The sequence below is a fragment of the Brassica napus genome, chromosome C7 (assembly GCF_020379485.1).
Source record: "Brassica napus cultivar Da-Ae chromosome C7, Da-Ae, whole genome shotgun sequence".
Lineage (NCBI taxonomy): Eukaryota > Viridiplantae > Streptophyta > Magnoliopsida > Brassicales > Brassicaceae > Brassica > Brassica napus.
The window spans coordinates 39155925-39172574 of NC_063450.1; the positions used below are offsets into that span (position 1 = coordinate 39155925).

Below are 16650 nucleotides of genomic sequence, written 5' to 3' on the forward strand. Positions count from 1 at the left end.
CTAGATGCCATTCCATTTAGAATTCGGAGATTCCCCTACATCTAACCCTAGGGCGATTTTAGATTCCAAATTTAGAGAGTCATACCTGTGTCTTGATGAAAACTGATGGTAGAAATGGATAGAGCTTGAAAAACTAATGAGTTTAGCACCAAGAATTACAAAAATCGGATGAGAAATGAATGAAATCGAATTGGTTGTTCTTGAGAGGTTTGAGAGAGTTTGAGAGGAGAGGAAGATGAAATTATGAGTGTTTTGATCGAATTTTCGCGAGTTGGGTGTTTGTATGGGTGTTTTCCGGTTTAAACTAAGTGAAATTAAACCGGACAATACCTACCTTAGATCGACCGATCTGTTTCACCCGGATCGACCGATCTGTTTCTTAGATCGACCGTTCTACGTATCCAGGATCGACCGATCTCTTATCGGATCCGACCGCTCTTCCTTCCTTAGGATCGATCGATCTATGCCTGATCGTGATACATGCCTGAAAATCATCTAAAAACACAACCAAAAATCAATTCACACAAGAAAACATAATCACAAAAGAGAAAGAAAATCAAACCATGTGGGTTGCCTCCCACTCAGCGCTTGTTTAAAGTCGCGAGCCTGACTATTTTGTTGTCCTTAGGCTAGATCGGGTTCCGATAAAGGAATGTTGGTTCCTTCTTCGGGTTTTGCATCTGTGAAGTAAGGTTTTAGCCTCTGCCCATTGACTGTGAATTTCCTCCCATTCTCTTCCAAGACAACAGCTCCATAAGGTCTAACCTCTGTGATGGTGAAAGGTCCGGACCAACGAGACTTAAGCTTTCCAGGAAATAGCTTGAGTCTAGAGTTGAACAGAAGGACTTTGTCTCCAGCAGCGAAGTCTCTCGGGATTATCTTTCTGTCATGCCACGCCTTAGTTCTTTCCTTGTAGATTTTGGTGTTCTCATAGGCGTTCAACCGAATCTCGTCCAGCTCGTTCAACTGAACCATCCTCCTTTCTGCAGCGGTTTTAATGTCGAAGTTCATCAACTTCGTTGCCCAAAAACCACTGTACTCCAATTCCACAGGTAGGTGACAAGACTTTCCATAGACCAGATTAAAAGGAGTGGTGCCCAAGGGAGTCTTGTAGGCGGTTCTATACGCCCATAAGGCGTCATCAAGCTTCACAGCCCAGTCTTTCCTTGTTTTGCCTACAGCCTTCTCCAAAATCCCCTTGATTTCTCGGTTCGATATTTCAACCTGCCCACTTGTCTGAGGATGATAAGGTGTAGCTACCTTATGCTTTACTCCATGTTTCTTCAGCAGTTTATCGAACGTCTTGTTGATGAAGTGAGAGCCTCCATCACTAATAACCACTCTCGGGATCCCGAATCTTGGAAAAATGACTGTCTTGAACATTTTCTTGACAACACTAGAGTCATTTGTCTTGCTGGCTACTGCTTCCACCCACTTGGAGACATAATCAACCGCAACCAGGATGTACTCATTTCCATAAGAAGATGGGAAAGGGCCCATAAAATCAATTCCCCATACATCAAAAACTTCAACTTCAAGGATGAAATTTTGGGGCATCTCATTTCTCTTACTGATGTTGCCCTTCCGCTGACATGCATCACACTTTGAGACAAACTCATGGGCGTCTCTGAAAAGTGTAGGCCACCAGTAACCAGCCTGCAGGACCTTAGAAACCGTCTTGAATGTTGCAAAATGGCCTGCGTATTCTGAACTGTGGCAGTGGAAAAGAATCCCTTGCATCTCATTCTCCAGAACACATCTCCTGAATAAACCATCTCAGCATCTCTTGTAGAGGAAGGGATCATCCCAGTAGTAGTGGTTCACATCTCTCATGAACTTCTGCCTCTCTCATACCCCTTCAGGTTCGGTGGTTCAATTCCAGCACATAGGTAGTTTGCAAAGTCTGCAAACCATGGGAGATCATCCTGAATTTGTCTCATGACACAGCATTCAGCCTGATCCAAATACTCATCCTCCAGCAAGGTGATCACATAGACATTCTCCTCGGGTAATGTATCATCCAGTGGTGTTTCAGCTTCCACTCTCATTCGGGAAAGATGATCTGCCACTCCATTTTCTGCTCCTCTCTTGTCTCTGATCTCAATATCAAACTCCTGTAGCAGTAAGATCCACCTTAAGAGTCTCGGTTTAGCATCTTTTTTCGTCATCAGGTACTTCAAGGCTGCATGATCTGTGTGCACAATTACTTTCGAGCCCACCAAATAGGACCTGAACTTCTCGAAAGCATAAACTACTGCCAGCAACTCCTTCTCAGTGGTAGCATACTTGATTTGAGCATCATCAAGCGTTCGGCTGGCATAATAGATCACATGGAGTTTCTTGTCTTTTCTCTGCCCCAAAACAGCTCCAATCGCGTAATCACTTGCGTCACACATTATTTCAAATGGCAAGTCCCAATCTGGTGGCTGCACAATGGGAGCACTGACTAGAGACTTCTTGAGAATCTGAAACGCAGCGAGGCAGTCAGCATCAAAAACAAACTTCGCTTCTTTGCACAGCAGACGGGTGAGTGGCCTCGCTATCATAGAGAAGTCTTTGATAAACCTCCTGTAAAAACCGGCATGTCCCAGAAAACTCCGAATATCCCTCACTGTCCTAGGAGGCTGTAGGCTGGTCATAACTTCAATCTTTGCTTTGTCAACCTCGATACCCTGCTCTGATATCCTGTGACCCAAAACAATGCCATCTTTCACCATGAAATGGCACTTCTCCCAATTTAGCACCAAGTTCTTCTCCTCACATCTTTCCAGCACCTTGCACAGATTAGCAAGGCAGTCGGTAAATGAAGAACCGTAGACTGAGAAATCGTCCATAAAAACCTCCATAATGTCCTCAATAAGATCAGTAAAGATCGACATCATGCATCTCTGGAAAGTGGCAGGAGCATTGCACAATCCGAAGGGCATTCTCCTGTAGGCAAAAGTACCGTATGGACAGGTGAATGTTGTCTTCTCTTGGTCCTCTGGATGAATGGGTATCTGAAAGAACCCGGAGTAGCCATCGAGAAAACAGTAGTAGGGGTGGTTGGCTAGTCTTTCCAGCATCTGGTCAATGAAAGGAAGTGGGAAGTGGTCCTTCCTTGTGGCTGAGTTTAGCTTCCTGTAGTCAATGCACATCCTATGCCCTGTGACTGTTCTGGTAGGAATCAGCTCAGCCTTCTCATTTGTGATGACAGTGATGCCACCCTTCTTAGGAACCACATGAACCGGGCTCACCCAAGTGCTGTCTGAAATTGGGTAGATCACCCCTGCACTCAACAGCTTTAGAATCTCCTTTTTCACAACTTCCATCAGTTTGGGATTCAGTCTTCGCTGGTGCTCTATGGACGTCTTTGACTCATCCTCCAAGTGAATCTTGTGCATGCAAAGATCTGGAGAAATACCTGTAATATCATCCAAAGAGTACCCCAATGCTTTTCTATACTTTCGCAATTTTGAAAGAAGCAAAGCGGTCTCCACATTATTCAGGTTAGCACAAATAATAACAGGATATGTGGAATTCGGTCCCAAGAATGCATACCTCAGCCCAGCTGGGAGGGCTTTAAGTTCCACCTTTGGAGCATTCTCCTCACTCCAATCTGGTTGGGAGGATGACGGTTTGACGGTTTTATCGGTGCCTGAGTCTTCAAGGCTGACATAGGCGACATGCTTCTCAATCGGTGAGGCTGAATCCAAAATCTCAGAAAATCCAACCACTTCTTGGTTCATGAACCCGAACTCACTCTCCCTTTGGGTCAATGCGACTTGTAGAGGATCATCAGTGTGCAACTCTTCATCCATTTCCTCCACCAGTTCAGTCAATGTATCAACCCAGAAAGTCTGTCCATCAATAGTCGGATTTTTCAGCACCTTCTCCACATTGTATCTCATCGCCATGTCTCCTAGACGTAAGTCTATATGCCCATTCTGTACATCAATCATGGCTCCAGCAGTAGCTAAAAACGGTCTGCCCAAAATGAGAGGATCTTTAGGTTCCTCTTCCAGCTCCAGAACTACAAAATCGGTAAGCACATATCCCTTTCCAACACCAACAGGGATGTTTTCTAGTACACCGACTGGTCTTCGCACTGATCGGTCAGCAAGGACCAAGGAGATCCTTGTAGGTTTGTAGTTCGTCATGCCTAGCCTCTCAGAGACAGAGAAAGGCATTAGGCTCACTCCTGAACCCAGATCGCAGAGACTCTTCTCAAAGGTAAGTGATCCAATGCGGCATGGTAGAACAAATGCTCCGGGATCTTCACGCTTTTTAGGCATGACATTTTGTAGAACTGCGCTACATTCCTCATTGAGCATCAACACACCACGCTCTAGGCTCATCTTATCGGTAAGAATCTCCTTCATGTACCTTTTAAGAGAAGGTACCATCTTCACCGCTTCAACGAATGGCAATCTCACATGTAACTCCCCAACAAGGTTCTTTAGCTTCTCGTACTCACGTTCTTTGATCTTCTGCCTTGGTCTGGATGGGTATGGAGCCTTAGGAACATAAGCAGGAGGCGCCACATACACCTCTTCAGGTTCAGAGGAATTTGGCTTCGTTGGCACGGGATCGGTCGATCCAGATGGACCGGATCGGTCGATCTCCTTCCCCTTGGATCGGTCGATCTGTTCCTTAGATCGGTCGATCTCTTTCTCATTCGATCCCTCAATCGTTTTTCCACTCCTAAGTGTTACAGCATTCACAAACTCCTTGGGATTCGTCTCTGACTTCCCTGGTAGAAATCCAGGTGCTGTTCTGCTGCTGGAGGCGGTTTGAGCAACTTGCTTTTCCAAAACTTTCAAATGGGTGTTCAAAGTTTCAAACTTCCCATTAAGCTCTCCATACATGTTATCCACCTTGGTGTTTATCTCTGCAGTGCTATTCTTCTGACCTTCTAGCACCATTTGCAGCATCTTCTTAATTTCGTTATCCTGAGAAGACTGTGACGAAGAGGCATTCCCTTGATTCTGGTAGTTGTTGTACTGCTGCCTTTGCTGAAATCCTGAGTTGCCCGAGTTGTTCCCCTGATATTGATTTCTGTTCTGATATCCTTGGTTGAACACACTCTGGTTCTGATTCTGGTTCTGCCTGTTTCCTGCCTGAGGGTAGGACTGATGTTGTGGATTCTCCACATTGTTGCTCCGGTAAGACAGATTATTTTGCTGATTTTGACTCCATCCAAGGTTCTGATTGTAGCCTCTGTTGTAGTTTCCTTGACCACCAATGTAGTTCACATCAGCTTGCATATCATCTGAATCATCACCAACAGTTTCTTGTGAGGAACGATAGCCTTGCTCCTCCACAAATTTCACAGATTTCTGATCTCTCTTGAGAAGCATCTCAATCTTGGCATTCAGCTCATCTATCTTCTTGGATTCATAACCAACACCCTTCTGGCTGGTGTCAAACCTTGACTTGCGGTTTGCTTTGCTGGATGACAGGTTGTTCAGCAAGGTGTAAGCTTCTTCAACAGTCTTGGTCATGAAATCACCATTACTTGCTGTGTCCATGGCATCTTGACTCTCTTCATGAACTCCATTATAGAAAATGTTCAGCAAGCTCACATCAGTGTAACCATGGTGAGGGCAGTCCTGTGTGTACTCCTTGAAACGCTCCCAAGCCTCATGAAAGCTTTCTGAATCAAGCTGCTGAAAGCTTCCAATTCTGCTTCTCAGATATGTGGACCTTGACTTGGTGAAGAAATGCTGTAGAAAAGCAGCTCTTGTCTCTTCCCATGTAGTAAGAGATCCTGGAGGGATGGACTTTAACCATCTGATAGCTTTATCAGCTAAGGAAAACGGGAACAACCTGCATTTCAAAGCGCCTTGAGGAACTCCATTATGTCTGCTGGTGTCACAGACTCGCTCAAAATGCTCCAAGTGATACATCGGGTCCTCAGACGGGTTTCCATGAAACGGATTTTTCTCCACCAAATTAATGAGACCAGTCTTGATCTCAAAGTCTCTTCTCTCAATGGGAGGTGGGCGAATCCCAGAACGATCGGCATAGAATGCATCTGGTGTATCATAATGTGCAAGCGTCATCCTAGGCATGCCATAGTCTCCAGCCTGTTGTCTTGCAGCTACACCAGCCTGCTGATTATCACCAGCATTGTTGCCTTCTCGTTCATTTACAGGAATTGGATTTTGCGGGTTGTCCTGAAACTGGTCTTCTTGGTGTTCAGCCATTTCAACCTCTTCAGCGGACTCAAGTCTTTTCTTTTTCACTTGTCTCTCTAGGCGGCCGAGCTCTAACTCCAAAGGTATTAAATTCGATGATCCTTTGCTTCTAGTATGAAATCCGCTCATTCACCTGAAAACACAAACAGAAAGAGAAAGACAGAAACATTAGACAAAATAAAAAAATGCTATAGTCTTAAACTGATCATTAACTCTAGGGTGACCAAATGGTCCCCGGCAACGGCGCCAAAAACTTGATGTGTCGAGTTTTAACCCGATTATCTAACTGCAAGTGCACAGTAAAGTACGCAGTAGTAATGCGGGATCGAATCCACAGGGACCGATGATCACACGTAGAGTTGCAGACAAGTTAATAGCTACAGCGAATCAATATATATTTTTGATGGTTTTTATTTAATTTTCTTAGATGTCACAAAACATAAACAAGCTGTAAAAAGATGATTTAAACGATTTGAAAACTATTTTAAAACAAACGTTGGGCATTGGGAATTCTCAGGGATTTCTTTTTAATCAAGATACAATTAATGGCAGACACAGGGATATATTAAGAACCGTCTAGAACTCAAACACGATATTAGAATTAACCTACTTCCGTAGCGCTAATTCTCTATGTTATAGAAATCTCCACACTAACTTCCGCTGAGTTTCAATTTCTAAACAAGCATTAAGAACAGGTTCAATATGTTCACAAAGCGCAATAACATCAACTTCCGAGGGTTAAGGACACTTTGCTCATCTAAAGTATTTTCGGAAGTTCAAACAATCACTTTCGGTGCATCAAACAATCTGATATCATGAACTAAGTGATCAATTCAGTTCAAGCAGTAAGAAATCCATTAGATGAAGAACCAAAACGTAATCCCTTAGTCTACACACGTTTTATGAATCAAAACATCAAGAAATCCCCTATGAGAACCCCTAAACCCAACTAGATGACTACTCACACATAACTAAGCAAGAACAACACGATTTTGATGAAGAAAACATGATAAGATTGTATTAAAACAGAGTAAAGGTTCAGAAGATCTTCTCCGAATGGTTTTGAGATGAACTCCTTTACAAATCTTCACAAATCACACAAAACAAGTACAAAACTCTCAAATCTCTCTCAAGAACTTGTAAATCTCCTTCTTGGTCGCCCCTGGTCTTTTCTGAGTCCCAAAGGTCGAGTTCCTCTGTCTATTCTTGAGTGGAGTGGGTAAAAAGGAGTGAAAAGCTCGTTTGTGCGTGTGGAGCCCGTAGAGCGTGGGATCGGTCGATCCACATAGACCAGATCGGTCGATCTAGTGCATGAAAGCGTCGGATCGGTCGATCCACATGTACCAGATCGGTCGATCTCACGTCCTGTGCGATCAATACTTCTCATTCGGTCCATTGTTCGGTCCATCTTGCTTCTAAATAAATCCCGAATGCGTTCTTTTCTTGCAAGCTATCTAGTAACCTGCATATTACACTTAAGAACACCAAAACACATCAAATAGACCGAAACATTAATTAAAACCGACCATTTAATTTCTCCAAAACGAGTTTAAAACCGTTAAAAACACGGAATATCACAAGTGTTCTACATTGAAGAGATGGACGCCCTTGCTGATGAACTCCTTGAAGAGTTGTCACTAGAGGACCCTCTACAGCATGCTTTGACTGTAGAGAGAGAGGCTGTGGTGATTGAGAACCTGGAAAGTACTGCCTACGGGATGATGCTGGATTCACACCAGGGGTTTGTCAGTAGGGATCAGTACAAGGAGCTTCCACAGATAGTTCACCAAGAAGTCTCAGCCATTCAGCAAGATGACACCCAGCAGAATGACTGGAGTGAGCTTAAGGCACCTAAAGTAGAGCTTAAACCTCTACCCCATGGTGTAAGGTATGCATTCCTTGGTCCTAATGAAACTTATCCTGTCATTGTGAGTAGTGAACTTACTGAAACTGAGCTATCTGAACTTTTGAAAACGCTTAAAAGATTTAGAAAGGCAATAGGTTACTCACTGGATGACATCAAGGGAATATCACCCTCTTTGTGCATGCATAGGATACATCTTGAGGATGAATCAATGACTTCTATCGAGCATCAAAGAAGGTTAAACCCTAACCTGAAGGATGTTGTAAAGAAAGAGATTCTTAAACTCTTAGATGCTGGTGTTATTTACCATATCTCAGATTCTAAATGGGTATCACTTGTGCATGTTGTACCAAAGAAAGGTGGTATCACTGTTATTAAAAATGACAAGGATGAATTGATACCAACAAGAACCATCACAGGTCATAGAATGTGCATTGATTACCGAAAACTAAACTCCGCATCTAGAAATGATCATTTCTCATTACCATTTATTGATCAGATGCTTGAGAGACTTGCAAATCACCCATTCTACTGCTTTCTTGATGGGTACTCAGGATTTTTCCAAATCCCCATACACCCCAATGATCAAGAGAAAACGACATTCACATGTCCCTATGGAACCTTTGCATATCGAAGGATGCCATTTGGTCTATGTAATGCTCCAGCCACCTTTCAAAGGTGTATGATGTCAATTATCTCTGATCTGATTGAGGATGTTAGGGAGGTATTTATGGATGATTTCTCTGTCTACGGATCTTCGTTTTTTGCTTGTTTGTCAAACTTGTGCAGGGTCCTACAGAGATGTGAAGACACCAACCTTGTGCTGAATTAGGAGAAATGTTACTTCATGGTCAAGGAAGGGATTGTACTGGGACACAAGATTTCAGAGAAGGGGATTGAAGTGGATAAAGCCAAGATCGATGTTATGGTTGGTTTGCCCCCACCAAAGACAGTGAAAGACATCCGGAGTTTTCTTGGTCATGTTGGGTTCTACAGGAGGTTCATCAAGGACTTCTCCATGATCACTAGACCTTTGACCAGGCTGCTGTGCAAGGAAGCCACCTTCAGTTTTGATGTGGAATGTCTACAAGCTTTCAAGAAGCTGAAAGGTGAACTCATTAGTGCTCCAATTGTCCAGCCACCTGATTGGGATCTCCCTTTTGAGATCATGTGTGACGCTAGTGACTATGCTGTGGGAGCTGTTTTGGGGCAGAAGAAAGATGGCAAAACCCATGTGATCTAATATTCCAGCCAAACCCTCAATGATGCTCAGATACGGTATGCCACAATAGAGAAGGAGATGCTGGCAATTGTTTTTGCCTTTGAGAAGTTCAGGAGCTACTTGGTTGGGTCTAAAGTCATTGTCTACACAGATCATGCTGCCTTGAGACACCTTTTGGCCAAGAAGGATGCAAAACCCAGGCTTTTGAGGTGGATCCTTTTGCTTCAAGAGTTTGATATGGAGATTAAAGACAAGCCCGGAGTTGAGAATGGTGTAGCTGATCATTTGTCCAGGTTGAGGGTAGAGTCTGGTATTCCTATTGACGAAGGACTTCCTGAGGAGCAGATCATGGCTATTGAAGCAGTGATAGCAGTTTGTGAGACTGGTAGGAAGCTGGAAGAAGTCAAGGCAACAGAAGAGAAGGAACCTTGGTATGCTGATTTGGTGAACTACCTAACCACAGGAAGAGAACCTTTTAATCTTGTGGGCTATGCCAAGAAGAAGTTCTACAAGGATGTGAAGAGATACTACTGGGATGAACGTTATCTCTACATTCTCTGCAAGGATCAACTTTATAGAAGAGTGGTTGCAAATGAGGAGATTGATGGGATCCTTACACAGTGTCATGGATCATCTTATGGAGGCCACTTTGCCACCTTCAAGACAGTTGCGAAAGTATTACAAGCTGGATTCTGGTGGCCACATATGTTCAAGGATACACAAGACTTTGTCTCAAAGTGTGATTCTTGCCAAAGAAGAGGAAACATCACAAAGAGGAATGAGATGCCTCAGAATCCAATCCTTGAAGTTGAAGTGTTTGATGTGTGGGGTATTGACTTCATGGGACCATTTCCATCATCTTTTGGAAACAAATACATCCTTGTGGTTGTTGATTATGTCTCCAAATGGGTGGAAGCTATTGCAAGCCCCACCAATGATGCTAGAGTTGTAACCAAGATGTTCAAGAGCAACATCTTTCCAAGGTTTGGAGTCCCCAGAGTTGTGATCAGTGACAGAGGTTCCCACTTCATTAACAAACTGCTTGAGGGACTTCTCAAGAAGAATGGTGTGAAGCACAAGGTGGCAACCCCTTATCACCCCCAAACAAGTGGCCAAGTTGAGATTTCTAACAGGGAGATCAAGTCTATCTTGGAGAAGATTGTGGGGATCACAAGGAAGGATTGGTCCAATAAGCTCGATGATGCACTTTGGGCTTATAGGACAGCGTACAAGACACCACTGGGCACCACACCTTTCAACCTAGTGTATGGGAAAGCTTGCCATCTGCCAGTGGAGCTTGAGTACAAGGCACTATGGGCAATAAAGTTGCTGAACTTTGACATCAAGAGTGCCAAGGCGAAAAGGATTTTTCAGCTACATGAGCTTGATGAGATAAGAATGGATGCTTTTGAGAACTCAAGGATCTACAAGGAGAAGACTAAAGCTTTCCATGACAAGAATATCCTGAAGAGAGAGTTTAAAGAAGGAGATCAAGTTCTTCTCTACAACTCTAGGCTGAAGCTATTTACAGGAAAGCTTAAGTCAAGGTGGTCAGGCCCTTTCAAAGTCAAAGAGGTTAGGCCATATGGAGCAATAGTTTTTTGGAGTACTGATGGAAGAGACTTCACAGTCAATGGGCAAAGGGTTAAGCTCTACATGGCTACTGCACCAGAGGAAGATGGGGTTTCAACTCCACTGTCTGACCCTACCCCGGCCTAATCCAAAAAGAGGCAAAGTCAAGCTAGAGACTTAAAACAAGCTCACTTGGGAGGAAGTTCCATGCGTATCCTTGTATATATTGCATTGGTAATTTCATTTTTATCTTATTGAAAAAAAAAAAAAAAAAAGAGAGAGAGAAGTCGTGTGCAGGTGCTTGATCGATGCAGGTTCGAGCAAAAATCGTGCGTGGGAGCGAGGTCTCACAGCGGCACTTCAAAGTCGCTCCAGCTGGCAGCGACGTTACGGGAGCGACACCTCGAGGTCGCTCGCGTTTTCGTCGTCACGGAGCTCAAAAACTGGCCTGGAGCGACATCCTAGAGCGACACCTCGAAGTCGCTCCAGCTCCAGAGCGAGTTTCGAGAGCGACACTCCAGAGTCGCTCGCGTTTTCGTCGAATCACGACGCGAGAAAAGGACTCGGGAGCGACCTCTCGCAGAGACACCCTCACGTCGCTCCCGAACCGGTCCAGGTAAGTTTTCTGACTCTAAACCCCGGTTTACTTCAAGTAAACCGACCCTAACCACCCTAGACCGAACCGGACGACCCTAAACCTACCCCCAGCCCCCGCGAATCCATCTATGTCACTCTCCCCTCCTCTCACAAACTCTCAAACTCTCTCAAACTCACCCACACCAAAAACCCCAAAACTTTCTCAATTCTCACCCAAATCGACTAGTTCTTGTTTCTAAATCCAAGCTTTCGCCCCTGTAGCCTATTCCTCACCACCCATTCACCATTTCTTTTCATCCAAAGCAAGGTATTGAGTTTTAAAATTCAAATTCGTAGGTCCATGAACCCTAGGATTTAAAAATCGAAATTTGGTCATTTTCTTGCTAGATTCTGGTGAAATAGCCTAGGGAAAGCTTATCTATCAAGTTGGGTTGTCGAATAAACGGTGAAATTGAGTTTAATTTGCACTTTGGAAAAGTTAGGGTTCATGGATTTGGGGGTTTTCGAATTTGACCGTACTTGGGTGTGTCTGTGAGTGAACTAGATGCGTTAAGGTGTTACAAGAGTGAGAATCGTTGCATTGTGTTGAACTTGAGTTTAAATTGATAATTCATTTGTTAAGTTCACTTTTGTAAATTTTCACTTGCAAAGTCTTGCCCTTCTTTACCTCCATCTACTTATCCCTTTTCAAGTTTTTAATTTTTCAGGTGAAAATGGTTAAGAAGACAAAGGGAAAGTTGGAAGCTGAGAGGCAAGAAGCTGAAAGACAAGAGTTTGCACTAAGAGGAAAAGTTTTGCCCTGCGAACCAACTGGCTCAGGGACGTAGAAGACTGTTCGACAGCAGACTTTGGCTGCAAGGAAATCGAAAGAACAGGAGAAGAGGGCAGGGAAAAGTGTAGCAGTTCCCATCCATGGGGAAAGTGAAACTGAGAGTGCTGATGAGCAGGCACCTACGAAGAAAGCTAAGATGTCCAAAGGCAAAGGGGTTGCGGTTGATCGAGATAGTGCGAAAACTCCATCTGTGGAGGAGCTGTATGATCACTTGAAGAATGAGGTCACTTGGACTCCAACCAGGTTCGCCGACCTTGATTTGCTGAAGGAGTTGGGTCTTGAATCTGACATTGAAGAGATGCTAGGACATTTGAAGATGCCAAAACTCCTCACCATGGCATATCCTTTCTACAAGGATGTCACTTGTCAGTTCTTATCTTCTCTTGCGGTCACTTACCACGACACCGCGCATGTGAGGCAAGGATGGGGCAAAATCAGTTTCAAGGTCAATGGACGAGAATACAACATGAACTTCAAGGACATTGGGAGAGTCATGGGGTTCCAAGACCTAGAAGACCACTCCCTACCCAAGTGTGAGAACCTTCCCACGGAGCTTTGGAAGTTGATCACTGGAAACAAACACACTACCGGGGCTGACAAGAATTCACACATCCAACACCCGTCCGTGCGTTACCTCCACAGGATGCTAGTCCATGCATTCTACCCACGGAAGCAAGCTGGTACGGTTACTGAGGAAGACATGTGACTGCTCTGTCCGGCTATCCGTCCCTACGCCCAACCTGGAGTTTTACCCCTTCCCAGCACCGACATCTATGCTACCTTCGGGATGGTCAGTTTCTTTGTGGGTCGTCTCCAGCACTACAGAGACTGGGCGTGGTACACCACTGATTCGCGCCCAAAGATGGGGATAGGTGGAATGATCACACCACTGCTCCAATTTCTGAATGTTCCCTTGGGAAAGGACGCAGTGGGACCGAAGTTCATTGATGGCACCTACTTGAGGATTGTTACCTATTTTAGTGGGATATATGGGAAGGACTACGTCTACCACTACTATTTGCAGGGCAAGCCAGTCGAAGTGGTTCTTCCAAACCGGAACCTGACGAGTTTAGAGATACATGGAGCTATTAGCTTCAACATACCCCAGGAGTACTTTCTTGGAGAACACGGGCCTCTCGATCCAGTTAATTCTGCTCCATCAAGGAGAAGAAGTGTTCCTACGCGACATGACTCGCCTGTTGCAGACCCTTCTGAGCATATCTATGGACCTCCGCGCTACTACTTCAAGCCAGATGACGGAGTTCTTCCCCCTGGAGCTCTTCGTGATGCTCATGACCACATTAGTCGCCTTCAGAGGTGGAACAAGGCTCAGGATAGAACGATAGAAAAGCTGAAGGATAAGTGCAAGGCGCTAAGCAAGACGGTAAAGAAGCAGGCAAAGACCTCAGCCAAATTCATGAAGAAAGTAGCTGATGTCTTAACCAGGGGGGGATAGCTGGATGTAGCTCAGCAGACTTCGCTTTCGCGAATACCTCAAACCCCCAGCCTCCACCTCCGCCTGATGCTCTTGGCTTGCCCCTCACTGCTGCGCAGCTTCAGCGTAAGTGGAGGAACCCACCCACTCAACCTTCCACTTCCGGTAACAAGTCCCCATCCCTCGCTTCTTCTGATAGTGAGGATGAGATTGACGAGGTTGAGAGCCAGCCATGGTATGGAGGCTCCGGTTCAGCATCCGGTGGTTACTATACCACCTTCCCACCTGACGACGACGATGCTGGGGCATCAGCCCCCACCTACTATCCATAGGAGGTACTTCTTTCTCTCCCTTGTATATACCATTTCCTTTTTGCATATTAGTTTTCATTTCGGTATCTCTCTCTTTACTTGACAACACAGAGACTGTGTAACTCAAGTTTGGGGGAGGTACCAAGCATTTGATCATGTTTGCTTTGATGTTATTTCATGAGTCATGCATTGCATACCTATTTGCATATAAAAAAAAACAAATTCATGTAGTTTGCATCATTTTGCATTTCTAGGAGAGTCTAGGGCATATAGGTTGCATTCACTTGCACTGGGAGCAATGATTTTAAATGCCTTATAAAGAACACTACGTTTCACCTGAAAAGCTATGCACCTCTCGAAAAGACTTGTATGTTTCGTGCCTTGAAAACTCTTCTTGAAACTTGTTGATTGCTGAAACCTACTCTTTGAAGCCAACTACAACCCTATTTGAACTAAACGAACTTAATGCTTCTTGCTTAGGGTCCCTTGTGTACTGAGTCATGGCTATACACACTTGAGTTGTCACATCTTTTATGCCAATTTTTTTTGACAAACTCTAGTGGTAGACCACTCCCAAAAACCTTTCCCTCCTTTTAAGCTTTCATTGTTTGATGAGTGAGGCCTTCTTAGGAAAGTCTTACATGTGCATAATGTTGAGAGTATCGGGAACGACAATGCTTGATCTTCATTCTTGCTAGATTAGGCACATCATTGTCTAGCCATAGATGGGGGTGAGTGTTGTAAAGTTTGATTTGGGAGTTTGAGAAAATGGAAGGAAAAGAGTGAACTCTTGTGCTTAATTGGCTAGTCTTTATGGGATAAGTAGAGAAACTTCTAGCTCAGTTTATGAAAAGTCTTGGCCCCCGGAAAAAAAAAAAGAAAAAGAAAAGAAAAAAATATATATATATTAAAAAAAAGGATAGCAAAACTGTTTAGAGCTAAGTTTTGTTTTGAAGTTGAGAAAAATCCTTATGAGATTTCAAAGAAAAGAGTTTTGTTGTGCAAGGTGTTCTTGAGATCTTTTGGTGAGAGATGTGAGTTGGGCTTGACATTTGGGAAAAATTGTGTAATTGTATGTTTGGGAAAAGGGTAGAACAATGGAGATTGAGCATTGTATGCATGAGTTGGTTCATTTCTTAGATATATTACGTGCAATGTCAAGGCTACTTGTTTCGAGAGTAAACCACCTTAAAGATTTTATGTTTCGAACCTTTTGAATCACTTGAATAAAAGTCTTCCCTTACCCAAATGACTTGGACCGACTGACTATTTGCAAGAATTCACTAGATGTTTTGTGCTTAATGAATGTGAGAGTTGGTTGATTTGAATGTGTGGATGCTTGATGATGAGTGTAGGGACAAAAGGAGTTGAGATAGGCTTAGAAAAGCTAAAGTGTAATAAGAGAGTGTGCTAATCGTGTTTGCTAGTTGTGTTTCTTTTGGCTATGAGCTCCCACCTTCAAACCTCTCTCCCTATGAGTTCTAGAAAGTTCACTTGTGGACAAGTAAAGAACAAGTTTGGGGGAGTTGATATCTTGCATATTTCTAATATTTTATCCATTCACCCATGTGCATTTTGATCATATAGATTAGGATTTAGCCATGTTTAGGTTGCATTTTGCATACATGAGTCCTTATCAGGTATTGGAGTACCACATGGAGTTCTTGGAGACATTTGGGTGCAATTGGAGTCCAAAAGAAGTGTTTAAAGTGATCATTGGGCGAGCACCTTACCGGAGCGACCAGTCCGGAGCGACACCGTCAAGTCGCTCTGATCTCCCTATCAGAGCGACCTTACCAGAGCGACAGGGAAGAGTCGCTCGCGTTTTGATCACCCGGAGGTGCGAGAACGAGTCCGGAGCGACCTCTCGCAGCGACACAGCGAGGTCGCTCCCGAACCATGGAGCGACTACTCGGAGCGACGAGCGGAGGTCGCTCACGTTTTCATCACTCGGAAATGCGAGAACGAGTCCGGAGCGACCTCTCGCAGCGACACAGCGAGGTTGCTCCCGAAGCATGGAGCGACTACTCGGAGCGACGAGCGGAGGTCGCTCCGCGTCTTATTTCTGCTCGAACTTATGATTTCTCAAGGGCCTTTTGGTCATTTCATGATGTACGTTTTTATTTTCTAAACCTATGTTTTAATACTCTGTTAGCCACCGGGAGGCAGATCATCTTTGTTGTTAAGAAAAACCACCAAAAAACCTTTGGAAAGTCATCTCTTGAATCAATTGATCAGTTTTTGTTATTGAAATTATGTGTTCTTATATCTATTTTTTGTGTTTCTCTACATGATTAATCTGAAATCCAAAATGGGTTTAAGAGGAATCATGGAGATTAGTGAGTAATCCCCCTTTGAATTCATGGGTTAGGGAGATTAAGGGTGGTTAGGTTAGAGCTAGGATGTTTTAGTGTAGATCATTCATATTTCCTTGCTAGCAGAGTGAACCTAATGCATATTCTGAGTTGGCCACTCAGTTGTTGATCCTTAGGCATTTCTCACCCGAAAGGTGTTCGAGGAAATGCCCGAGACAACTCTTCCTAGCTTTTAGCATACTTTGCCAAAGACATTTGTTGTTAGAGGTGCTAAGATAGCCATTGGACTTGCTAGTTATGATTACTTTCATATTATTCAACCA

General features: G+C 44.0%; 1 protein-coding gene and 1 non-coding gene across 2 annotated transcripts; one reads left to right on the forward strand and one right to left on the reverse strand.

Moving 5' to 3' along the window:
* Positions 1 to 465: 465 nt before the first annotated feature.
* Positions 466 to 3137, reverse strand: LOC125589738. Its single transcript, XM_048762088.1, has 3 exons — positions 2694 to 3137; positions 1838 to 2579; positions 466 to 1532 (listed from the first exon to the last, which is right to left on the reverse strand). The coding sequence occupies exons 1-3, from the start codon at positions 3135 to 3137 to the stop codon at positions 625 to 627; spliced, it is 2094 nt and encodes a 697-aa protein (XP_048618045.1). The 3' UTR covers positions 466 to 624.
* Positions 3138 to 5571: 2434 nt separating this feature from the next.
* LOC125590880 lies at positions 5572 to 5678 on the forward strand. Its single transcript, XR_007326882.1, has one exon. It is a non-coding gene; the product is annotated as a small nucleolar RNA R71 (small nucleolar RNA).
* Positions 5679 to 16650: the final 10972 nt, after the last annotated feature.

Coding starts and splice junctions, on each gene's coding strand:
- LOC125589738 (XM_048762088.1), bottom strand. CDS start 3,137: ATGTGCATTGACTACAGGAAGCTAAACTCAGCCACAAGGAAGGACCAC. Junction 2,580..2,693: donor TGAAAGATGGCATTGTTTTG/GGTCACAGGATA, acceptor CTGGGACATGCC/GGTTTTTACAGGAGGTTTAT. Junction 1,533..1,837: donor GGGGTATGAGAGAGGCAGAA/GTTCATGAGAGA, acceptor TCATCCTTGAAG/TTGAAGTTTTTGATGTATGG.